The sequence below is a fragment of the Solanum verrucosum genome, unplaced genomic scaffold (genome assembly GCF_900185275.1).
Source record: "Solanum verrucosum unplaced genomic scaffold, falcon-dt-bn FXZP01000151.1, whole genome shotgun sequence".
NCBI lineage: Eukaryota > Viridiplantae > Streptophyta > Magnoliopsida > Solanales > Solanaceae > Solanum > Solanum verrucosum.
The window spans coordinates 1,930,359-1,956,780 of record NW_026020202.1 but is presented as its reverse complement, the minus strand read 5'-3'; the positions used below and the strand labels follow the sequence as shown (position 1 = coordinate 1,956,780).

Here is a 26,422-nt window from a genome sequence, read left to right as displayed (position 1 = left end):
AAAGCAAGGGGTTTGCCTTCTGGGTCGAGCTCATCGCACTGGGCATGCCTAGTGCAGGTTACCTCTCCTATGTGGTTTGCGAGCTATTGCATAGGAGCGGGGGTTTTACCTTGTGCGCATCCAAAGGGTAGCGGCTGCGGGTTTCCCTTATCATAAAAAAAAAAGAATATACTTATAGTCCAACTCTATCTAATATGTTAATTTTCATTTTAAGCCATGTCTGATTTGCTAGATGGCATAAGTCAAAGGTTCTTTTTTGTGCTTAACGGCCAGACTAACTTTGAACGATGGATACTTTCTTCTACTTGGCTTATGTTAATAGTTTTTTTTCACAATTATTTACCCTTTGCTAAGACATCAATGAGATGCATATTTTGCTTCTGAAACATAGTTAAATTTCTTGGATTGGAAAACTGAAAAAAGAAATTAGAGAACACTCGAGTCAAGTTAGTGCATGTCAGTCCCTTCAAGGACATCCGATAAAATTGAAATGATACAAAGAAGATCAGCATGGCCCTTGCGCGACAAGCACATATCAAGAAATGGTCCGAATTTCTAAAGAAAAAAAAGTTAGTGTGTGTTAGGGTTTTGTGTTATTTGACTTGGTAACTTGAGAGTCAAGCTGGTCCTTTTATCATGAGCCTATTTGGATATGGACATGTATTCTTCCTCTTCAAGTCTGGTGAAATCTACATTTACTGATAACTATTTATATATGTTTGGACAGCTAAATTGCACCACGGTCATCTTTCACACGCTGATGGCAATGGAGATTGGGTACTAACAATATTTACAGCATTGTCACTTGTAAGTCTTTACTTCTTTAGCTCCCTGATGTTCCCTGTGATTTTTTAACATGGGAAAAGTTAGGCAGTTTCATATCTACATTGTGGGACTACCCTGTCTACCCTAAATGAAGAGCTTTTCTGTCTTAAGGAACTCCTCCATACTTGTTTAATACCAATGTGAAGAATGTGAACTTCCAAAAAACAATTTAATATATCCAGAATCAAGAATTCCAAGATTTCTTTAAATTGCTCATTTTAGCTTAAGCTACTTGCTAATGTTAGCTCTTCCCTAGTTGCTTGAACTTGTTTAGATCTACTATATGGATCTATGTTTGTTGCCTTCTTTTGCTTATGATTCGTATATTGATCTAACCATATGCTTTTCTTGCAGATTATTGACGTTCTGGAATTTCTTCCTTCACATATAGCGGTATACCTTTTTTTCTCTTTGATTTCAAAATTACTCTTCAGTATTAGCCAATTGGTTTACTTCTTTAATCTTAAATCTGTGACAAATTGCCTTCAAATCTGCAAACAAACACTCAAAAAAAATTGGGTCATTTAATTACTGTAAGAAGGGCAAAGTTGTGAGGGTATTCAGCAAAACGCCTCAAGGCTTACGTGTGAAGCTTATGCCCTAAGCACCCGATTGTACGCCCTAAACACGCCTAACACCTTATGCCTAATGCCCAAAGCTTTGGGCTTGCCTAAATGAATGATGCTTAATACCTTTTTTTTCATCTATGGAAATAAGAAGATTGAGAGTAACAATAACAAGTCGTAATGTTGGATTTTTACTATATATTTAAGAACACCATGAGGATTAATATCACTTATATTTCTTTTAAAAATACATAGATGAATTTACAACTTCACGTGTCATTAGTCTTCATGTTTTATCCTATGTTTCAAAATGATCTTATTTCATTACAATAACATACCCATTGAAATCCCTCACAAGTTGGGTCTCAGGAGGGTAGAGTGTACCCAATCCTTACCACTACCTCTTTGAGGTAAACAAACTGTTTCCGAAAGACCCTTGGCTCAAGCAAATCACAACAGTAATAAAATTAAAAAGGATAGTGGGGAGAAACATGACAACTAATAGCAAAAGTATTGCGGTGCATATATACAAGGTACCATAGCAACAACAAAGTGCGATCACCTAAACACAGTGGACCACATATGATATCAAATACCAAAAGCCAAAGACTACATAAATACTACAACCCACATGGCCACATGTGCTCTATACTACCACTGCACCAAATACATGAATAAGCTAGTAATAGGACAACTCTTAACTATCTACTAACCTTCTATCGTTATCCGCGACCCCCAAACCCCCTATCGAAGGTCATGTCTTCGGTAAGTTGAAGATGTGCCATATCGTGACTAATCACCTCCCCCAATACTTTTTCGGCCTACCTCTTGCCTTTCCTCGATCCCACTATATCCAATCTTCCACACCTACTCATCGGGGCATCTGGACATCTCTTTTTTCACATGTCCAAACCATCCAAGTCTTAGCGACTAACTTAATTGCCATTATCCTAGTCTCCAAAGAATAAAACAAATGAATTTCAAATATTGGCATCGTTGTAGAACCCAAAATATAAATGGATGGAATGCCCATTTTATCCTAGTCTCCTCATAGAATATCTACTTGAAGTTGAACTTATTCTAGCTTATGGATGATTAATAGTTTTTGTCATCGAATGGGAGTCTCTGCATAATATCTTCTTCATTTGACTTCTTTTGTACAATTTCTTTGATCAGTTTCTTTTCTTTTTTGCATTTGCTGTGATAAATACTGTCTCATGTTCTGACTTTAGTTGTATTCTTTGTAGGTTGTTTTTGATCATGACGGTAAGAGTTGTTATTGTTCCATTTCTTTCTCTTTGACCACTCTCAGTATGTTGTCATTATGTGTTTAGCTTTTGTGTCCACGCTCTTTGTTTTTCGTACAAATGTCCAACACTTGCAACCTTTTGATAAAGTTTCTTTTATTGCATTGCCATCGTTCTATGCATGTGACTCTTTGATTAGACGGGGCATATGTAATTTTGATATGTGTTTCCTTGCTTTATCTCATTTTTATTATGACGCAATTCCTTCTTGTTACTTCACTTGTTAAATCATTTGGTAGATTTAGAATCATAGTAATTTTTATTTATCAAAAGTAGTATGTTATTCAGAATGTGCAAATGATAGAAACTGAGGTTTTATACAGGATAAAAGCAATAGAAAATACAAAGAGAGACGCAAGTATCTCATATCTCTTGAAACAATAAAAAACACAAAGAGAGACAAGTATCTCGTATCTCTTAGAACAAGAATCTTTTTGCATTTAAAAGATATATTGTATCCTGCCTACACATTACTAGATCTACTATTATATAATAGATAACTAGAACTACTTCATAACTATTTAGGATAAAGACATATAACTTCTAGTAAGCATAAGGTATTGCCAAATAACTCCTAATAACGGTAAGAAACTGCTCAATCCTCAATCCCCAATGTGTGAAACCTCCAGGAATTTGAGAAGAAATAAATGAATCAGCTAGTCAAGTGTCACGACTCGATTCCTCGAGCCGTGATGGCACCTACTATATCCCACCAGTAGGTAAGCCAACCTGAAACCTAGAACAACTAGTAGTGGGTAAAAGGGCAGAAACTAAACAAGAGTAGGCAAAATTTAAGATAACAATATAAACAGGCGGAAGCAAACCAAAACATATATATACAAATAAAGATCCCTCCCAGAACCTGGAAGTCACTAGTACAGAGCTACTAACAAAATGAGTACAAGTCCCAAAAGTGGACCACATAAACTGGACTGTCTCGAAAGGCAAAAGACAAGTCTATATATACAAATGGAGACTGAAATAGTACAAACGCTGTGTGCTCACCCCCGTCTCTGGATCAGACTACTCCAAGCTCGATATCAACGCTGACCACTGATGCTCGGGCCTGCATCACGAAAACAGATGCAAAGCGTAGCATGAGTACCAAAACAAAAGGTACCCAGCAGGCATCATAGGCCGACTGCGCTTGAAAAGTAAAGGCAATATGACAAGAAGGAATAGCACAAATAGGGGCCAAGAACGGAAGTCTAAGTAAATAATGGAATGCACACGAGTGTAGAAAGAACTAACTAAAGTAATATATAAGCTAACTATACCTAACTGGACCCCTATAAGCCTAAAAGGTACACTTGTGCACAAGTTTAAATAAAAACCCGAACGGACCCCCATAAGCTCGACGAGTACACAAAATAACTATAACTAAAGAGAATTGTATCAGAGAACTCAAGATTGGAGAACATCGAACCAGACTCTCATCCCCAATTAGTAGAATTTGACAGTACCGAGGCCGGACCTCGAACCGGATGCTCACTAGAAGTACCCAAGTAACCAATCACAAGTATCAAGTAACTGAGGCCGGACCTCTAACCGGATGCTTTCCAGAAGTACCCAAGTAACCAATCACAAGTATCAAGTAACTGAGGCCGGACCTCTAACCGGATACTCTCCAGAAGTACCCAAGTAACCAATCACAAGTATCAAATAACTGAGGCAGGACCTCTAACTGGATGCTCTATATAAGTATCCGTGTGATCGAGGCCGAACCTTGAATCGGATGCTCTTCGAAAATATCAATGAGGTCGAGGCCAGAGCTTGGATTCAGATGCCCAACAAAGGTGCCAATATAGTTGCTGAAAGAGTCCCAATCGATCCATAATCATAAATGTCTGTGGAACGCCATCCACACTTAGCCAATCAAAGTAAGTCCTTGGAACCGAATCGAAAACCAACTTCAAATCGCAGAGCAAAACTCAGTGTCGCTGACGTAACTCGTGAAGCCGTAGTATCGGAAAATAAGTATAACTATCGTTGGAGCAAGCGTATCACCTAGCTAAGGCCCAAACTATCAGACTCAAGTCTGCTACACCAGTCTACAGGGATCTAAGCCGATCGAGCGACGTCAGGGCAAAACAAAGGCCTATCGGTTCCGAATCATGCATTTCTAAGGCAAGCCATAGTCAAACCTAAACTAAGGCCCAACATGCTTCAAATAAACAGTAATCAAGCATACAAGTACTCCACATAGAAAAGAGGGTCAATTAATAACACATAGCATGCTCACAGTTACCCGATAATTCCCGAAATAGGCCAAAAACATGATTTCTAAACACCTATGCATGATTCAATAACTACCCAACCCAAATCCCAACTAATCAACATGCATTCAGATTCTCGAGCTCAATCTAAGAGAGGGAAGCCGTAGCCTACTCATAGGCCGATCACGCGCGCTCCAAACTACTCCGCCGGAGCTTTTCCCTCCCAAACGGCCTCGGATTGCTGCCACGCTGTCAAAAACAGAATCACAATGTCGTTACGGTCGTTTAGACACTAAATTCGTAAGAAATGGAGGCCGACCAATTTCGAAGTGGGGCCTGCGCCGGAAATTTCGGAATTAACCCCAAAAATAGGTTCTAAACAGCTCCCCGAACTTGTGTTCCATATTGGAACACAATTCGGGGATCGAAACAGTCCCAACATGAACATGCAACGAAAAACCCAAAATTACACTAACAAAAAGAACAACAATGGCAGCTGCTATTTACAAGAAATTACCAGAAACGAGGGCCCAATTGCTGAAACCAACCACACCACGATGATCCTCACGAAAAACCCCACAATCTAGGCTCTTGAATCACCAAATTTGGACCTAAAATAATCAAGAAATCATCTTCCAAAATTTCCCAAAAATTGAGCTTGAAAATGAGCTATGGCAGCATCTAAAACATAATTCTTACCTCCAACAAAGCTTCAAATACGAATTCCAACCACGCCAACGCGTTCTCCTCGGAAAACCACTCAAGATAGCTCCAAGAATCACTGAAATCGGACCTAAAATGGCTGAGATATCAAGTCTCAAAAATTCCCAAACTCAAGCTCACAAAAAGGGCAGTGGCAGCAGGTATTTCACGAAATTTACCTCAAACGGAGACCCCAAATCAGTTTCCGAGCTCATCAACGCGTTCCTTGCGAAAAAACCCACAAGATAGACCTTCGAATCAGTGAAATCGGACTTGAAATGAGAGAGTTAAGACCTTTTAAAGTTTTAGAATAAGTGCTGATTTTTCTGCATAAATACACCAGATTTTCAGCATTTTTCGGAAACTAAAAAAAAACTCCGACGGGGTGCTCCGAACTCGTTCGGAACCCCGTGCACACAAACGAGATATGCAGCCATACCAAAATTGATATTACGGACTCTATGGCGCAGTCGAAATTTTCATACGAGGTCATCTTGACAAAAAGTGGGTCCCACACCCAAAGGCCATTCTAACCAAAATCCACCTAGGGGCTCAGAATGAGTCCGGAGGCCTCGGGAGTCAAACAAAAGGTCGTTCTAGACCAAACTCGAAATTTCGAAACTAATTGCGCCGACGGAATTTTCATCCGGTACATTTTCCAAGAATGTTGACCAAAGTCAACATTAGGCCAAATTTCGAAGGCTAAAACGCCTAATGGTCCAAACTCGCACCGAAGGCCTCGATACTCATGTCAACCATGCTACTAGCCTAATTTGGCCATTTCGAAGCTTCATTCTAAGGTCGTTAACCTGATATTTTGACTAAAGTCAACTTTTTAAGGTTCAGAAGCAACAAAGCAGGGAAACGGGCCTGAAACCCAAACGAACGACTAGGTGACCGAACAGTCAGTGCCAGCAAGTCATAAATAACTTGGGGTCGCTATAGGAACGCTCTAAATGCCGAAATGAATGCATCAACTCAAAAATGACCTGGAGGGTCATTACAACATCCACTACTAAAAGAACTTTCTTGTCCCGGTTCATGCCACAGAGCGTCAGGGATAGGCTTTGCAATCAGTTCTCCAGGTTGGAGCAGGGCCCTATGACCGTCTCAGAGTATGAGGCGAGGTTCCATGAGTTGTCTCGCCATGCTACCATGATCCTGCCCACATAGTAGGAGAGAGTTCGTTGTTTTGTACGTGGGTTGCGGTACCGTCTAAGGGTCGACACAGAGCATGGTTTCAGCCAGCCGTTCAATTCTTGATGTGGTTGATCATGCTCGATCCATGGAGCATATTCATCGCGAGGCCCAAGGGGCATCGATAAGAGGGCACGCTACTAGGGCAACTACAACGGGTCCCAGACTAGAGAGAGGGACTCCTATGATAGGCCCCGCCAAAGGTTCCAGCAGGGTCAGTCTAGCCGGCCTGTAAAGGCGGCATTACCTGCTTCTGAGAGAAGCTAGCATCAGCAGGGTGGTCCTAGTACGAGCCAGGGTTCGAGGGGATCAGATTCCCTCCCTTCCTACCGCGGTCGGGTTACTAGAAGGTGTTCAGCTCCGAAATGACCAAATTACGCTAGAAGGTTGACTGTAGTCCTGAGGTTTTCGGTGCGAGTTTAAACCATTTTTAGCGTTTTAGCCTTGAAAATTGGCCAGCGGTTGACTTTGGTCAACATTCTTGGAAAATGTGTCCGAATGAAAATTCTAACAGCGCAGTTAGCCCTGGAATGTCGAGTTTGGTCTAGAACTACCTTTCGTTCGACTCCCGAGGCCTCCGAACTCATTTTGAGCCCCTCGGTGGATTTTGGTTAAAAATGACCTTTGGGTGTGGGACCCACTTTTTGTCAAGATGACCTCATATGGAAATTTCGATTGCGCCATCGAGTCCAGAATATCAATTTTGGTATGGTTGCATATCTCGTTTGAGTGCACGGGGTTCTGAAGGAGTTCGGAGCGCCCTGTCGATGTTTTTAAGTTTCCGAAAAATGCTGAAAATCTGGTGTATTTATGCAGAAAAATCAGCACTTGTTCTAAAACTTTAAAAGGTCATAACTCTCTCATTTCAAGTCCGATTTAAGTGATTCGAAGGTCCATCGTGTGGGGTTTTTCGCAAGGAACGCGTTGGTGAGCTCGGAAACTGATTTGGGGTCTCCGTTTGAGGTAAATTTCGTGAAATACCTGCTGCCACACCCCTTTTTGTGAGCTTGATTTTGGGAATTTTTGAGATTTGATATCTCAGCCATTTTAGGTCCGATTTCGGTGATTCTTAGGGCTATCTTGAGTGGTTTTTCAAGTCAACTTTTCACGGTTCAGAAGCTCCAAAATAGGGAAACGGGCCTAAAACCCAAACGAATGACCAGGCAACCGAACAACAGTGCCAACAAGTCATAAATGACTTGGGGTCGCTATAGGAACGCTCTAAATGCCGAAATGAATGCGTTAACTCAAAAATGACCTGGAGGGTCATTACATCAAGTTAGTTAGCTTTGCCTTATCAGTAAGTTATGTTGTTGGATTAGTTAGAAGCAGTTAGCAAGATAAGATTCTTTCTCATTTCTATAAAAGACATTGTATCATTACAGATTGAATCATCAATTGAATTTACAAGTACACTTTCCTATTGAATTTTATTCTTCATCTTCTATCTTCTCATCCACCATAGCTGAATAACTCGAGCTTCTCCATTAAGCTCCTGTCCAACTCCTAGAAACTCCGGTTCTATCTTGAATCACTGCCTTTTAGGTAACAATTTCTTTATAGTAACATCGGAATTTCTATTTTGTACAGTTAATCTTTTATTGGTATGCATTTGATGAAATTCAGGTTGATTCTTTTTTTTTTTTTTTGATAGTCCTTGGGCACATCGATTTCTTGATACAATTTTTCTAGCAATACCATTGATCTACACAAACATTGATAATTGATTAAAGTTTTTAAGAAATAACTGGGAGTAAGCGAGTTTCTCTTAATAATGCTTGTCAAACCAAATCCTTACAGGATTTTCACTTGGCCATACGTCTCTTTCAACCAAACAAAATTTTGTTGCAAAAGGTATGTTTCATTATTTTTCTTCTTTTGTCCTTTTTCATAAGTGAACTACACTGAGAGCCAAGTTGGAACATTTCTTTGGTACTGATGCAGCTAGAGATTTTAGAGAATTGAACAATATCTTATGTATGAGATAACACTTCTTTTATTGAAAATATTAACACTTACTACAAGCCTATTCCAGTGCGACACTGTCCCTAACATAAACTGCAATGGATTTCACTATCCTATCAAAAATACAAACAAACATGTACTGCAATGAAGTATATCAGTTTCTTATGGTATCTTCTTGATGATTACTTCATGCCATTTTAGTATGCTACACCATTATGTCAATTTTTCTTTCTCTTAGATTTGATACCAGCAAATTTGTTTGTTTCACTTTATTTTGTTTTGAACGGAGAGGGAGGATGTAAATCTAATTTGGAAGTGTCTTGGTTGAGCACTAACCTTTAACAGTGAGCGTTTGATGTTAGTATATAACTTAAAGTCGTCAAGTTGGTAAAAGTTCTTTCTGGAAACAATAGGATAATCAAGTTTATTTTAGTTCTGAAAATGAAGTTCTACTGAAGATATTCGTTCTCTAGCAGGTTTCTCTTCCGGTTTTGCTAGTTGATGTGATTTTATGTATATGAATTTCTTTCTTGCAATATAATAGATAGTGCATGGCTTGTACAGAGAAGAAGATTACATGTGCATTGGCAGTATTATTTGTAATTTTTCTGAAGAAAATGAAAGTAGTAACTGTTGAATAATACATATAGGAGATATTACTTCCAATTCTGCAAATGTGCCTTTAATAAATTAGTGTGTTTTTTTTCGGGATAAAGCCATTAACAAATGACTAACATTGCAGACCACATTGATAATTTAGGTCTTGCGTTTAAGCCAAAATCATTTGAAGTATTATTCTCTTGTCAATAGTTCCATTCGTAATATTCTAAATTAACTTTCATAGGCCTGAATTTTCGTCACAATATGTATCCCTCTTACAAGAGCAATCGTTCTCCAACACCTGATACAATTGTTCAAGGACTTCAATTTTTGAAAGCTTCTCTCAAGGCCATGTCTATCAAGGTGATTGAGGTGAGGTTTGTCGAGCACTGGGTCAAAGATCAATCCTCTAAGCTTGCGAGATGCTAGGTTCATTAGTTTCTTCAGCAGGTGCCAGGTGTTGAAGCAGATGATGTAATTGGAACCTTGGCTGTTAGAAGTGTTGATGCTGGATTCAAGGTAAATGAAGAATCTTTATAAATTGCTAAGCAGGAACAAAATTACCTGACATTAAGAATTTCATACACATTTCTACATTTTCATCTTATGTCAACCCTAACTGTTAGAATCCAAGTTGTTACTTTAACAACAATAAAGAAATAAAAAAACTGCTTAGGCGTAAGAAAAGAATTTTGAACCTTCTTAGAATTTCTCTGACTAATTTGCTGAATTAATACTTGGCCTCATCTTACAGTATTTGCATTTTCCTTCAACAAGCTTGTCTTGTCCTTGAAATGTTAGAAAGCAAAAAATTATTTTTTACGAGAAAACTGATGAAATCTGGTGGAAAAGTGAATGGGGATATGGCAGTTGTCTGGGAGTGGAGCAGATGTGGCAACATCACCATTGAAACCCTTCACTTGTAACCCCATCTCCACCATGATGGCTCAGTCTCTCTGTGCACTCGCCCATCCATAGGCATGTATCGCCAACATAGCATACAAGTACAACAAATTTTACTCTTTCAGGTTATTAGGTTAATCCTAACTAATCTTATTATAGAGAAGAAATGTACTTAGTTCTTTGAGATAGAAGTAAAAAATTGTAATGGTGATCAGTGGAGCTCAAAGAAATGTACTTAGTTCTTTGAGATAGAAGTAAAAAATTGTAGTGGTGATCACTGGAGCTCTATTGATGGCCAAAAACAAATTTGGAATATACTGAAGAGATGGAGGATTGTCCCAACTTGCGTTTGGTGGACAATTTAATTTGGAAGGAAAAGAATCAAAGATGTTTTGAAGGAAAACGGAACAATATTCAGAAGATAAAGACAAACTTCCTAGGGCTTTACTATTGTTGGTGTAAGCAAGTAGTGATAGGAGATACTGAAGATGTGTTTAATGTTATTGACTGGCTGTAACAAGATCTTAGGAATGATGTAAGTAAAACTTTTTGGAGGGGGACTACACTTTGATGTAATATACCTATGGATATATAGAAGTAAATGTTACCTTTCTAAAAAAAATAATATATGTAGGGGTAGCAAAATCAAGCCCAACCCGCCCAACCCATTTAAGTTTGGGTAGGTTATTGACCCACCCATTCATTACCTCAACCCATGAAAAATTGGGTTGAAAATGTAACCCTAATTGGCTCATGAGGAATCTTGTCAAAATATTTTTAAAAACTTTTTTCAATTTGATATGTTATATATTGCCATAATAAAGGAAAAAATAATTTTATTAGGTACTAAAATAGTTTAGAAGAACAAATAAAACAATTAAGCTTCGTAAAAAATGGGTTGGGTTGGGTCTTGACCCGATTGTTGTCTTAACCCATTATGACCCGCCCAAATTTAACGAACCTGCCCAATTGCCATCCCTAAATATATGGGTGTGTTTGGTTTCCTATGTATGGTTGGTCAAAATGTTTGGAAAATATTTTCTCTAGGAAAACAAGTTTCTTCAAAAATGAGGAAAATGACCTCACTAACGGAAGTAAGGAAAACAAGTTGCATAAGTGGCATTCCAAGTTTATTGTCTCCTCCCCACCCACCTAATTCCCCAACCCTCACCCCTTGACAATCCCACCCCCGCCACCCTCGAACCCTCACTCCCCATCCCATCCCACCTCCGTAGTGATTTGTTAGATAACATATAAATACTCTAGGGATAAGATTTTCTTGTTTACTTACCAAACACTAGAAAATAAGTAAGAAACCCACTTATTTTCCAAAAAAACTTTTTCTAGGAAATCATTTTCCGTAGAAAACATTTTCCTTCATACCAATCACACATATAATTGTAGCATGAAAAAGGTATGTTAGGTGGCCACTTGGACAGTAGTGACCTTTTGTATCTCTGCTGCATAGCTGGAGAAGAGAGCTGATAGTGCCAGTAAAAAGTTATTTCGTATTCAAAGTATTTGTGGGCTAAGAGATCCTTTCAATAAGTGAATCTGAAAAGCATTCCCCTGTGAATTGATCTTCTTAAAAGCTTTTCGTTTTCCAACATCACTTTGTCTTTAATAATGAAAATTACTGTCATCTGGACATAAATATTGAATTGTAATATGAGTATCCTGTATTTTGTCGTGTCTTCATTTTGAGATCTCAGCGTTGGCATGTCTTCTTTGTTTTCATAATCTCTGCATTGATTTTTTCATTTGTTTATATACCCAAAATTTGGGCTGCAGAATTTCATCAGCTTACGTATAGTCCGTTTCTTATATTTTAGGGATCGATGTGGTCAGTTTTTCTTGCAAACAAGTTGTATCTTAAGAACCCTGATTTATTATCTAGCTGATATATTTGTTGCTTGCTCTATTATTTATACAGGTACGAGTTGTTTCCCCGGATAAAGATTTTTTCCAGATTCTATCTCCATCATTACGCCTTCTACGAATAGCTCCTCGTGGATTTGAGTTAGTTCACTTCCCTTCAGCATGTTGATTAATTTGTGCTGGTTGAGCCTTGAATCAGCTCATATTACTTTGCTTCTTGATGAATATCTTAGCACTACATCCTTTTCTTTTACCTTTGGGATTGTATAGGATCAAACTGGTGTAGATGCTGTAGTTAATTACAACTGCTGGAGCTATTATGCTAAATTTGGAGTGTCATGAGATGTATCACGCCATGAACCTTGGGCTGGGTGGACAGACCTGCAATTCCTTCAACTTGCCTGAGTGAACTAGCTCTACATAACATAGGACTTGAAACGTACATAAAGTAGATGAAATAGATTCATAAGATAAAGTCATTAAAAGAATTCCATTCATAAATACTTGCTTTAAATTCAAAACTTGTCATAAAAATCAAAAACTGATAAAGTATGTATAACCGAGCACCTAGGCTCGTCTATATATGAATCCTCTAAGCATAATGTGAATAACAACATTTATCAAGACAAGACTCTGACATACCCTCAAGCTATCGAAGCTAAATAAATAAAGACTACACCCCAAGATCAAGTGGGGTTCACTAATAGCTGAGTGTGCAGAAACCTAGTGAGTAGCCTTGTCGTCCTGGGTGTTTGAACCTCCATTGTGAAATGCAGTGCTCCCAAGAAAATGGGTGTAAGTACATGTGGAATAGTACTCGTATGTAAAATATATTGAAGAAACGTAAGAGCTGCATGAAGGGAAAAAGGACAACCCAAAGCATAGTGAAAAAAATGTGAGGAGAATCAAGGAATACATACATTAGAATAAAATTAACATTGTCATCATTTACATAAAGTATCCCTTTTATAGGAGTTTCTTAAATAACCGACATATCCACCATGTGAGCACATGGAGTCCGATCTCTGCTCGATTGGCTAAGCCATCCCATTACCTTGTTAGGGTAATGAAACATAGATATCATAAGTTAGCATTTAAAATACTCATATTGAGGGTGACGTAGAGGAAAATTAACAGTACCACCCTTATCGTACATTGGCATATAGTTTCAAGCAGATGTGTATCCAGGATTTCAAGAAGATGGGTGCACAATCACCTTTAAGATAGATGTTCGGTTTAATTATATAAATTTTTATGATGAGAAAACCTTGATGAACAAACTGTAATTAATACTATTATTATAAGTTTGATTATATAAATTTGTACATTGACAAAAAGCTGATGAGCAAACTATAATTAATACTATTATTACAAAAACCTATCATTCATTTTACAATTTCCCTCAATGAGTTTTCATACTTTGAAAACTATCAGTAAGAGCATTAGTGCTTAGAGTTTTGAATACCTTACATTCTATATACCAAACTAAGAAACCATAAAACAATTCTTCAACAAACACCTAATTCGTTATGAGTAATGATCTTCAAGAGAGTGTTTGAGGAGAATGGTCATGGTTATTAAAATTATTTGGTCCAAAATACTTTATCATTTAGAAAGATAAGATAGAATTCATTAATTTTTTCTCATTTTGTCATTAATATTATTTTTTCTTGAGTGTAAACAATATTGATTAGATATAAAACACATAAATTGAGTACACATCTATTATAAAAATAAAGACAAATTAGTCAACATTATTTCTTATTTATAACATTTTAAGATATGTCCAAAACAAAAATGTGGGAAGTAAAAGATCAGCAAAAGTATAATGTTATATTAGGAGATTTAAGAACCCAAGTCAGAATACAAAGAAAGAAAGGGGAAAATGTATAGAAAGCGGGAGTAACCGAGTGGAAAAAATTTATGTCCCTAGCGATTATGGAATTAAAAATTCAAAAGACTTACCATCACACAGTAACCAAGGTACAAAAGAAAACAATAAAAAGACGGAAGAATGTTATTGTAAAAGTTACACATGGGGAATCAATCTCTTGACTTTCAGGTTGAAGGTGCACTCAGCAACAGCCGAAAGAGGTCACATGAGCCTGGGTTCACATGCCCTTATTTAAGTTTTTAACTCAAAACAATACTATTGTTATACCTAGTCTAAGGAAGGGAGCATGGGTTCACATGAACCCACTTCCTCCACGTAAATCCTTCCCTGGTTTCGGCCGCTTGTTGAAGAACTCATGCCTTCTCGGTTAACAATAATCCTCCGAAACTGTTTATGTGATAAAATTTAGCCATAATCATAATGTATATTCATCGTCATGTGTATCATAACATAAAATCATCAAGTTCATACTTTTTGAAGAAAATCATATGATCATTGTTTTATCATTATCATAGTGAAATCAATAACATTCATGGGACATGAATATTGTTAGAATCTAGGGATATCATAAGGAGTTCATGATGTTCATAATGAAATACATGAACTATACATAATATTTCAAAATTCAAACCCTAACTCGTCTCATAGTGGAGAAATTCACGTGATATGAAGAACGCGATGTAGGGAAAACAATAACACTTCCGCATGAAGAGAGTTAGCCTTACATACCTTAATCGCTCCAAATTACTTGAAGAAAAATCTGAACTTTGACGAAGAACATCAAAAACTCTATGTTTAATCCTTTGAGAGGGGTTTTCTTGAAACCCTATGATTTGAGAGATGATTCTTGTTAACAATCCATATATTAACGATAGAATAGCTTAGAAACACTTAGAATAGACTTAACTTGATGTGGGAGGATAAGGAGAGGAGAGAAATATTGTCCTAGGGTCCAGAGAAACGAAGTAAAATTTCGAAAAAAACTCGCATAGGGTCATAGTTATAAGTTGATGACTGGGCCTGGGTTTCGATATGTTGCTTTCTCCACTGGCGATGGGTGTTGCATTGCATCATGCATCACATCGAAATGAGCCATGACATCCACTACATCCAACTTGGACATGATGGGCGATGTGCTGCATGTCCCATCGCATTGAATACTTTCCGTAACGAGCTCGGATTGACGAATGGTTTGAAGCATTGAAAACTAGACACAAGCATGGCATCTATTATAAGTTTATAAGCATACATCCTTATCAACGCCTCATAACCCATCCAAATTGAACTTTAACTCTCGAGCGCAACCATAATCTCCGTGTTCGGATCAAATTACTCATTTCGAATGGGTCAACCGTTAGGTCGGAAGTACGAGGTGTTACAAGATGCACTTAGAATAGGGTAGGAGATACAACTTTTGCTGAAGTGATTGAGAGCTAATTTACTGCTATACCCAAAATCAACTGTCTATGTACTTCAGAATTTGTTTATGAACAAGTGTCATTCTGACTCTGATCAGTAAAAGGGGCGACATTCCAGTTATTGGATGGACTAAGGATTTGTGGAAGTGGTGAATTTGATTCATGTGTATAAGAAAATTTAATAATGTGCCCATATTTTGATGTTTCTCGCACTATAACTGTCGAGGGAACTTTTCATGAAATCAGTGTTCTGAAGTTGATAGGATGGATTCTGAATCCCCAGATTTCCTTAAAAAGGGGATCGGGAAATTAATGAACCAATATATCATATCATGGAAGTACACCATGAATTTTGATGATTGATTGAGATAGGTGAATCCTGGACTAGCTTTGCGTATTATAAAGTTGAGGCAGCACTATGTAGGGATAACCACAATGTTTAGTTCCGTTATCTTCAAGGAAAAGGTATAGTTATTGCTACAGATAATCTTTTCCTCTCTGCCATAAGTTTTTCTATGATTTTGATGTTGTTTGCTGTTTCATTATGGATAATTCTGAGTCCCATCTCCTTCACTTAGAAGATACATGGTAATGGGGGTATCACGAAATTGTTTATTTTTCAGTCTTCTGACATGTGTCTGAAATATTTACCAAGTCCCTTCTTGCTTCTGGCCTTTTGGCAGGATGGTCTCATTTGGAATGGAGGAGTTTGCTGGAAAATATGGAGGACTGAAACCTTCTCAGTTTGTTGATTTGACCTCACTTATGGGTGATAAATCTGATAACATACCAGGTTCATTTGTGCTTCCTTATGTAATCTTTTCATTAGATTGAAAGGTAGTCAGAAGATGCACTATATCTGGAGATGCATTGCTATCTTTTATTAAGTTACCAGTAAAGTCAAGCTCACAGATCACCAAGTATATACAAGATGGATAGACATATAACACACTATGTAAATCATAGTTTAGCATTAGCTTTTCTAATTTTAGCCAACTCCAATTTTGAACACTATGTAATTAGATTTATTTTCCTGTCTGATTAAATCAGTAAAATAAGTCATTAGGCTCTGCCTATCGAATATTATTTTTTTTAAAATAAAGGTAGATTGCCGGACTTCTCTTTGTTTTCAATTAAACTCACTCAGTCCCTCCAACTTCTGAACGGCATTACCCAGAAGTATTCTGTCAAGTGCTGTCAAGAAAGTATAACATTGCGCCAGAAGCCTTTATGCCTAGAGCAAAAGAAAAGCATTAGCAAAATATGTTAGCACCCTTTTAGTCTACCAATAGTTTACACGGGGAAAATTCAATCAGAAAGTAGATTACTTTAGCAGCTATTCATTATGTTTTCCTGTTTTCTCTGTTGCAGTTATAAGCAGTAAGGACAATTTATCTATTATTTGTGTTTTCCTATTTCTTTGTAGCAGTAAGGAGGTTTTTCCTCCACTTTCTCATTTCAGTGGCAGTAGGAAGTTATTTCCTAGTTATTAGGTGGGTGGTTAAACCACCAATGTTGTATTTAGAGTTGTTGTAACTCAATGGAAAGATAAGCAGAAAATATTCCAGTTTTTGAGCACTTCAACTCGAGATTGCAGGTTCTCTTTTAACGAACCAGCACCATAAGTCATAGAAAGAAAACATCAGATTTCATCTTACAACGTCCCATAGTCCATAACAGGGGACCGCGACAAAATACTTAGGTCCTTCTTTATTGGAGGTCTGAGTGACTGACTTAAAATCATTGCTGGCCTATTTAAGCATTCTGAAGGTTAAAGTTCAATAACGACTGATGCAATGACGAGACACAGAAAAGCTGTGAGTTCTAAAAAATGGAAATGGCTTGAGAAATTTTACCTATTTTACTCGGACTCTTCAAAAGTGTCAATGGGTGCATGCCGTATTCTCCAAAAGTAGTGTATTTTTGGAGAATCCGACACGAGTGCGGCATCGAAAGTGAAGAGTCCACCCAACTTAGAATTTTACTGGGAAGTTCATGGCACCTCCATTCTCATCGTAAAAGTCCAAATGAAGAGGAGAAAAGGATGTCATATCCATATCTCATTACTTCAGAATGGTGTTGTATAGATCACTTATAAAAAATGGTGCTGCTAGTTACATGTGCGCTGCCTACAGACAGATTCTGGTATTTTTCCAATATATCAAGTCACAGTAGATAAGTCTGTCTCACTGGACTTATAGGAAGTAGTTTATTAGTAGATACAAATCAGCTTCAGCTTAATGGTAGACTCCATTGGAATCTTTCATTTTATAAAACTCAATTTTCAAAAGATCTGGCACTATATTCCTTCTTCTTTTTTTTCATTTCTTTTGCAGGAGTTCACGGGATTGGAGATGTACATGCAATTCAACTTATTGCAAAATTTGGTATGTTAATTGTTGTTAGTAATATACTCTGGGGAACCTTAATTTTGACGGGCTGTTACAAGTTAGAACTGCTTCCCCTGCTTTAGAAGGATAAATCCTTTCCATAATCCTCCTTTCCTGCATGTTACTGCTGCACTTATAATTGTTCGCAAATGTAGTGAACGTGAAAATGCTTATAATCCGGAGTATGCCTACTTCTAATTCTGATTCTCAGTGCCTATAGGTTGCTTGGTTTCTAGACAAATTATTAGTGTGATGCAACAGACTGGCATGCAAAATATTCCCACTGACTAAAAAAATAATATCTTATTCTCCATTTCTGTTAGCTCTGTTTACTTCCCTTAAAGGAAAAGTTCAAATCCATTTTATATAACAAGAAATGTGAGCTACAATTACATTTCTTGCTCCCATTTCTTCCTGTATTCTTTTCTTCAGAAACATGGAAGGTAATACAAGGCCTTCTGCGTTCCTACAATGAGTGGAAGCACAGAAAAATATTATTAAGATGTGTATCTTCTTTATTCTGCTGAGCCCTATTCATAGTTATATACTACACAATACATAATAATTTTTTTTCATATGGGATGCTATAATAATCCTTTTCCTTATGGGACACTATATATTTATATTCTAGCACTTCCCCTCAAGCTGGTAATAATTATACAAAAAATGTTACCTTCTCAAAAAAAAAAATGTAACTTATTCGAGGACCAGTGAAAGACTTGGTGAAAGTGAAGATTTCAAGAAGAAGAAAAAACTTCTTTGTTTATTGATAAATTTACTTCCCATGAGAATGGGTACTTGTACAAGGAATCCTAAGACTAAATAAGGGAAGACAATATTACTCAATCAATTACATCTAATTACAATATAAATTTAATCCTATATATTATAATTTAGCTAGGATATCAATCAATCAACACACCCCCTCAAATTGAAACAAAGACTTCACACATGCCCAACTTGCAAACAAGTGTATGGAAAGTCCGTTTGTTGAGGCCTTTGGTAAACACATTAACTAGCTGCTTTTCTGATGATACATGGAACAAACTCAACACACCACTCGTAACTTTTCTTTGAAGACATATCAATCAATTTCAACGTGTTTTCTTTGGTCATGTTGGACTTGATTATGAGCTTACACTGATTGGGGCCTTGTTGTCACAATACAAGAAAAGTTTTACTTTTTCAGACAATCTCAATTGCTCTAGTAGCTTTTGTAACCACAAAAGTTCCCAAACACCCTAGGCCATAGCTCTATATTCTTCCTCCGCACTTGATTACACTTCGCTTCTGGCTTCTCCAAGTGACCAAGTTTCCTCATACAAGTGTAGAGTAATCATATGTAGATCTTTTGTCATCTAGAGATTATACCCAATCCGCATCCATAAAGGCTTTTATTTGAAGGTGACCGTGTCTGAAAAAAGGTAGACCTTTCCGTGGAGCACACTTCAAATACTGCAAATGTGAATGACAACTTTGCATATCAGGATCTCGGGGATGATGCATGAACTGACTATGTTTGGTCTAGTGTGAGAGAGATTAATGAGTCTTCCAACCCTCCTTTGATATCTCTCCTTGAAAACTTAACTCTCCAATTTTGTTCGTAATTTATGATTGCTTTCAGTGGTGATTTTGCGGGTTTGCAACCCGTGATACCTTTTTCTTTTAAGATGATTCTCAAAGTCACAATGGAAATTATATGATTGATCCTTGTACTCTGAATCCCTGGCCATTCTCTATGGGACAGAGGGATGATTTGCCTTTTCCTACAAAGAAAGCGGCTAATTACCTGCAAATTATGACCTGGAGCCTTCTCGTACACAACTAGTATAATCCAAAATCACCATTACTCGGACATCTTTCCCCTTGGCCAAAATATGTTATTATCATGTCATAAATGTGGTACCATGGTTCTTACAGTCATCAGAATATTTTTGCAGTGTGTTTAAGTGTTACAATATTCTTCATTAAAAAATGAATTGTTTGTACCCTTCAGGGTGGCCCAGTGGTTTGTGCTTGGGACTTCCATGTTGGAGGTCTCAAGTTCGAAACCCCTTGCCAGCGAAAGCAAGGGGTTTGCCTTCTGGGTTGAGCTCGTCGCATCGGGCTTGCCTAGTGCGGGTTACCTCTCCTATGTGGTATGCAAGCTATTGTATAGGAGCGGGGGCTTTACCCTGTGCGCACCCAAAGGGTAGCGGCTGCGGGTTTCCCTTGTCATCAAAAAAAAAATGAACTGTTTGTTAATAAAAATAAGACGTTCATTTATCTCCTTGAATGGTATTGGGTTTTTTATCTACTCTTCTGTGTTTGCTTTTCTATCTTCCTTCATTTATTTAGTAGTTTTTGTTTCCTTCAATTCCGTCTTAATTTAGGTTGCTTTTAACTTGTTTCTATTTTGGTTTTATTTAATAGGTACACTAGAAAACTTGTTAGAATGTATTGAACAAGTTGAGGAGGAGCGAATTAGGAAGGTAATTCCTGCTAATTTATGATTGTGGTCTATTTAGCTTTTCTTGGTAGTGACTTGTCACATGAGATTCACCATTTCCAATTATTCTTTCTTTAATTTGTCCATTCAAGTTGCCTCCTCCAGAGGAAGCCTGTGTAAATTTGTCATCTCAGGGTATCATTTTGAAACAGTAGCTGAGCTTAGATTTAATAGTACTCTATTAACAAAGTAGTATATCACAGTCTTGAATCCACATCTGCTGATCCAGTATTACTGGTGACGTGAACAGGATCCAAATTACTCTGGCTGTGAATTATTTACACTTTAACTGTTTTGTCCATTTTATTCCCTTAGCTTAAATTATGATACGATTTCCCAATTGTTTTAGACCATGTCTGTTCAATGGACTACCATTGGAATTCACTCTGCTAAAAAAAGAGAATATGTACAGAAGAGAAGAAGAAAACTAGTTTATCACTTGTGATTTCTGACAATTAAGATATGTTATCTGCTAAATACCATCTTTTAGAAATTGGAGTCACCTTGCTTTTTACATGGATCACAGCATGTGTGTGTCTGTGTTGGTTTTGTATTTTGCAAGGAGCTGGATCTTGGGCGTAACTCAACCCCAAAAATTAGCTCAAGAGGGGAAGATTGCCCAAATCATTTAAAGAGACCACCAATCCTGTAAATCCTTGATGTGGGAACTCTTCGATCCCCCCCTCCCCTTCCAGGGTTGGACATTTGAAGCATCGACAATTTTTTTAATATGGTGGCCCAACATTGGGTAATAAGATTTGGGAGGAGTTCTGCTTTGATATGTAAAGAAATGGATTTTATGGATCAAAATTTGAAGTAGGCCATAGCGAGTATCAATCTTATGGATGAAAGCTATATTTGAAAATGGTAAGAATATGGTAGCTACATGTTTGTCTGTCTTCCCCTTCTAAAACAATTCTATTGTTCTCTCTTTCTGTCTCATCACTTATGCCAGCTTGCCAACCTGTTTTCCATTTTTTCCACAATTCCTTGCCATACTCCCTGTGACCTATGTTTGTCACCTAGAGAGGCCCAACTTCAAGTATGTAGTTGGAAAACCAGCAGTTCTGCATCCAAGGATCTCAGCCAGTTCCAAAATATTGGCAACATTATTAACTGTTGCATCTCTATCTGCCAAATGCCATCTTTTTGGAATTTGAGTCACTTCCCTTTGTATATGGAATCACAGCATGTGCATGTCAGGGTTGGCTTTGTATTTCACAGTTCACCAAATTATAGGATGTGCATAACCTGAAGCGGGCTATAGCGAGTAGACACAGTCAATCTTTTGGATTAGACCCATCTTTGAAAGTGGTAATAACGTGGTATTCATAGGTTTGTCTCTCTTCCCCCTCCAAAACAATTCTACTGTTGCATCTCTATTGCAGCAATTTTCAATTGATCTTTGAATGGAGCAACTGAAGTATGCAACTGTCTTACATCTAAACTCTTTTGGTTGAGTCTTAGAAAGGGTTTGGCATTTCCTTTTGTAGGACCTGACAGATTAAAATATAAACCTAATTAAAATGAGACTCTATTCTTTTTAGTTAATCTAATACTTGTATTTTCCTTCTTAGTTTTGTTAGAGACTTGTATGTAAACCAAGTCTTAAGAGAACTCCTAAATTGCCTTACAACAACACACCCAGTGAAATCCCACTAAGTGGGGTCTGAGGAGGGTTAGAGTATATGCAGACTTTTCCACTACCTCGTGGAGGTAGAGAGATTGTTTCCGAAAGACCCTAGCCTCAAGTGCATCAAACTCAAGTAAAAGAAGAAGAAAACAATGAAGAAATCATAGAATTTAATAAGAAAACAGTGTAAAGTCTACAAGAAAGAACAATAACAACTACAAAATAGTGTGGTAATCAAACCACAATAAACAACATATGACCAGAACTACAAGGGTACGACTAGTACTATTAAAGGAACTAACAAGCCTAAACATTCGCAAGGCAATACAACTACTCCTAAATTGCCTAAGTGTCCAATTATTCAATATTGGAATAAAATAAGCCTGAATAGAACTGATTGCTTGCTTGAAGTTTGTTTGAGAACGGAAGATGCTAGGATATCACCAAATCAGTAGATATTGACTTGCTGGTTTCAGAGACGTGCTGATTTTATTTTCCATACCATTTATTCAAATCTAGAAACTTAGGAAAGTTAATTGTAAGGTTATCTGTGATTCTGTAGCAGTTTTCGCTGCTAGTATTTTGATCTTGATCTTCATTCTTTTATTATAAGAAAATGTGTACAACATTCTTTAACAAGAAGTGATCAAAGAGTTCTCCTCAAAAATATTTCTCTTTCTCATGGTATGAAAGCTTAGTTGCTCTTTTCTGTCCTTTTTTATAGAGGCTGGCATGTTGTCCACCATGTGAAGTTCCATCTGACTCTTCACGTGCAATCTTAGTAAAAACTAGTGTCCACACTCTGTCCAGATTATGACCACTCCATTCATGAAGTGAACTTCCTACAAATCTTGACAATTTTATAAACACTAAGCAACTCACGCCGAAAAAGGTCTCAATCAAGGCACCGGCCTTCTGCTTTCTTGTTTACTGTCTCGTATTGGTTGAGGGACACATATGACCTTGGACAATCATCATCTTATGAGCTAGCTTTTTGGGGTTGAGTTAAGCTCAAGGTCCTTTTTTTAAACATGATATCACAGCCAGACCAATTTCATTTCTTTTTTACCCAATCTTGGTCCCCCATATCAAGTTATCCATGCTCCAATGTCCATCATTTTTGTTAAGTGCCCCTCCTAAACTAGAAACATCAAAAAGGAGACTTGCTGATGACTTTGATATCAAGGACTTGGGGATGTTCAAATATATCCTTATGCTGGAGTTTTCTACGTCTAAGGAAGGTAAATTTGTCAGTCAATGCCCATATGTGCATGACTTGCTCACTGAAACAAGCTTACTTGGTCACAAAGCTGTTGAAACATCGGTTGATCTTAAAGTTACAGTCCGTCAATATCTAAGATGTGGTGGGTGCGATACTTAAAGCTTGTCGAAAATAGTAAATTTGCTCCATACATGTCCAAAAATAACTTCTGCAGTAATCTTGGTGAGTCAATTCATGCATTCACTAAAAAAGCAACTCTTTGATGGTGAGTGCAAACTGTGAGATACTTGTAAGTTGCAAGGGACTCGTGGAAAAGGCTAGTTATTTAAGATATGGACATCTATGAACTGAAGTCTATGCTGATGTAGATTTGGGATAGCTAATGTAAGATCCAATTCTGGTTGTTGTAACCTTTGTCAGAGAAAATCTTGTGACATTGTAAGTACTAAACAAAATATGGTGGCCAGGCGCCGAGAGGTTGTGCAATGGTTGAATTTAGACTAGTTGCTCATGTGATTTGTGAAATGTGAAGTAAACAATTCGTAGAAGTTTTGAATATTTTCAGTATTCTTTGCAATAATAAAACAACAATCTCTATTGTGTATAATCTGGTTATTCATGACAGAACAAAGCATGCAGAAGTGAATAGGCACTTCAGTCAAGAAAGACTTGATAATGGGCTGTCTTGTATGCCATACATACCAACTGCCTGTCAAATTACTAATTTACTTACAAAGGACTACAAAAAATGCAAATCGACAGTTTGATAAGCATGCTGGCAATGAAGCTATCCACAAGCTGGTTGGGTGGAGTGTTGGAGAATAGAAGATTCAACTAGGATATTACTAGTAACTAAATCAGTGTACATTGTTTGTTTGCTGTATTATTTCTGCAGATTTACTCAAATCTTGTAGATTGGGATAGCTCATTATAAGTTAGCTCGTTTGTTTAGCTCCTCGTATTTTGATTTTTTTTTTCCTCCATCAGAAGTAGTTATGTACTGCATTCTTTGACAAGAAGCAGTCAAAAGTTCTCTTCATGACTTTTATCTCATAGATCTTAAAGTTAAATTTGCATTAATTTACTGGCCTTTTAGTATGACGTAATGACATTCTCAGGAAATAATATTTTATCATTCCTGTGCTGGGATCTGTAATAATACCTCTAACAATCTCATTTGGCAATATGGTTTAAGTAGCTCCCTGGTTTCTTCTTCAAAAGGAACTCCTTTATCAAGATAAGCGCAGAATTGTTCTTGTTTGTGCTACTGATTTTTGAATCATGATTCCTTTTCTTCTAATATCAAGATAAGCACAGAATTGTTCTTGTTTGTGCTACTGATTTCTTCATGGAACTACTCATATTCCTCCTGTCTGTATGTCATTCCTTCCACGTTCTTGATTCTTCTACTTCTGAAGAGTAGATGAGTAATAAATTAATCTCTTAATTTGATTGGTTAATCTGCTTTCAGGCATTGCTATCCAATGCAGAGCTGGCTAGACTTAGCAAGGATCTAGTATGTAGCTTTTTCCCTATGATATGTTGTTCTGACCTCATAATTCATCCCGCTGGATACTGACTAATTCTGTCAATTTTGCAGGCAATACTACGATGTGATCTTCCATCCTACATGGTTCCTTTTGTCCCTGATGACTTGATATTTGAGAAACCAGAGGTGAATCAATCTTAATATTTTCCATTCTACCTCTATAAATCTAAATGCTGTCTATGTTTGGGTGCGACTCTACAATTCACTTAGAATCAATGTCCTATAAGTATCTCCATGTTCGTTGATGTTTAGAAGCTATTTAAGTGTTGACTAGAGGCCAGCATCCAACCATCCAAGTTTGCACTGCTTAGTGGTGGGTGTCAAATAGTAAATTGGTTTTCCTAATTCCTAGAGTGAGGAAAGGGGGTTGGAATTAAGACTTTTAAATTTCTCGCACCATATTTCTAATATATACGTAGTTATTGATTGGAAGGTATGTTGGCCTTTTAGCCCAAATTTGGTGGGAACTTTTTTCAGCCTATAGATGCTCCGAATGATAAAAAAATTGACTTGTAATATGACTTCACATTGCTCAACGATACATGTTCCACATCCAATGGCAAATTTATTGGCCAAATCATGGGGTTCGTGAACCCATGGTCTTTCCGTAAAACTAGGTATTTTATGTATACATGTTTTCTAAAATTAATATAATATTATCTGCTAGCACCTGTGATACAAGAAGGTCAAATGGTGCACATGTTAAATATTGAGTTGTTCACCTAGAGGATTAGGATCAATTCCCATTGTATACATTTTTTCCTTCTTTTTTTTAGTGGTGCACCTATGTTCTAGAAATCCTAGATTCGCCTCTGTCCACATCAATGAATTTCAAGGTCCACATTGGCAGAAGCTTGAGCAGTCCATACATTTAAAAGCACCTTGTCTTCCTTAGTGTTTGTGAGAGTTTTGATTAGACTGATGCCTGAACCTTGTGACGGCTACTTCTATTTTCCGAGATTGGCTATATGTCCATTGATAGCTTTTCCTATGAGTGAGTATATTATATTGAAGCTTGAATTTATATAGTTGGCAGCAAGCATTAGAAAATCAGTTCAGGAACTTGTCAAAAAATATAACTAGTGCTGATGCTTAGATGTTTGCTACAATCTGAAAGCTGAGATTTTTTATGCAGGATGGTGGGGAAAAATTTACTAGCCTCTTAACAGCTATTAGTGCTTATGCGGAAGGATTTTCCGCAGATAACATAATTAGAAGAACTTTGTATTTGTGGAAGAAACTTGAGAAGCAAACTGTAGATACCATTCACCAAAAAGTTGCATCTGCCTGATAAGAGACTCGAGTCTTGAAAACTAATGGTGATGTAAAGAGTTCCCAATTCTGTCTATAGCTTTTTTGGGTTGTACTTATATTATAGTGAGATATTAAAGAGTAGTTTAGCAATGTTAATTGCTTTTTTTTCCTTGGAAATCCCTGGAAACGCACAACCTCTGCCGTTTGGGTGAGCATTCTGTGGTAAGCACTTTGTGGTTTCATGCTCAAGTGCTCACTATGCAATAGTTCGCAAACCACATAGGAGATGTAAACCACATTAGGCATGCAACAAGCTCATCTCTTCAAACTCTCTATGCAACTCCTAAAATATGAAGGTTGTAGATGGATTGCATGAAAATGATTCCTTCATTTCTCAACTAGAATAGCTGCAATT

General features: G+C 37.3%; 1 protein-coding gene and 1 pseudogene across 2 annotated transcripts in view; both read left to right on the top strand.

Moving 5' to 3' along the window:
* The window catches only part of LOC125830047 (uncharacterized), a 28,976-nt gene extending 2,778 nt beyond the window's left edge, over window positions 1-26,198 (top strand). Inside the window, exons 3-15 of one of the 2 annotated variants that reach the window (XM_049509263.1) lie at window positions 728-807; window positions 1,180-1,218; window positions 2,639-2,657; window positions 8,614-8,667; window positions 9,623-9,750; window positions 9,829-9,897; window positions 12,215-12,300; window positions 16,155-16,264; window positions 17,808-17,858; window positions 20,274-20,332; window positions 24,676-24,720; window positions 24,805-24,879; window positions 25,889-26,198. In XM_049509263.1, the coding sequence (XP_049365220.1) occupies window positions 728-807; window positions 1,180-1,218; window positions 2,639-2,657; window positions 8,614-8,667; window positions 9,623-9,750; window positions 9,829-9,897; window positions 12,215-12,300; window positions 16,155-16,264; window positions 17,808-17,858; window positions 20,274-20,332; window positions 24,676-24,720; window positions 24,805-24,879; window positions 25,889-26,044 (971 nt within the window). In that variant the 3' untranslated portion in view covers window positions 26,045-26,198. The remainder of the gene's footprint in view (window positions 1-727; window positions 808-1,179; window positions 1,219-2,638; window positions 2,658-8,613; window positions 8,668-9,622; window positions 9,751-9,828; window positions 9,898-12,214; window positions 12,301-16,154; window positions 16,265-17,807; window positions 17,859-20,273; window positions 20,333-24,675; window positions 24,721-24,804; window positions 24,880-25,888) is intronic. The other variant, XM_049509265.1, reaches the window with a different exon arrangement.
* LOC125830121 (U6 spliceosomal RNA) lies at window positions 461-557 on the top strand (annotated as a pseudogene).
* Window positions 26,199-26,422: the final 224 nt, after the last annotated feature.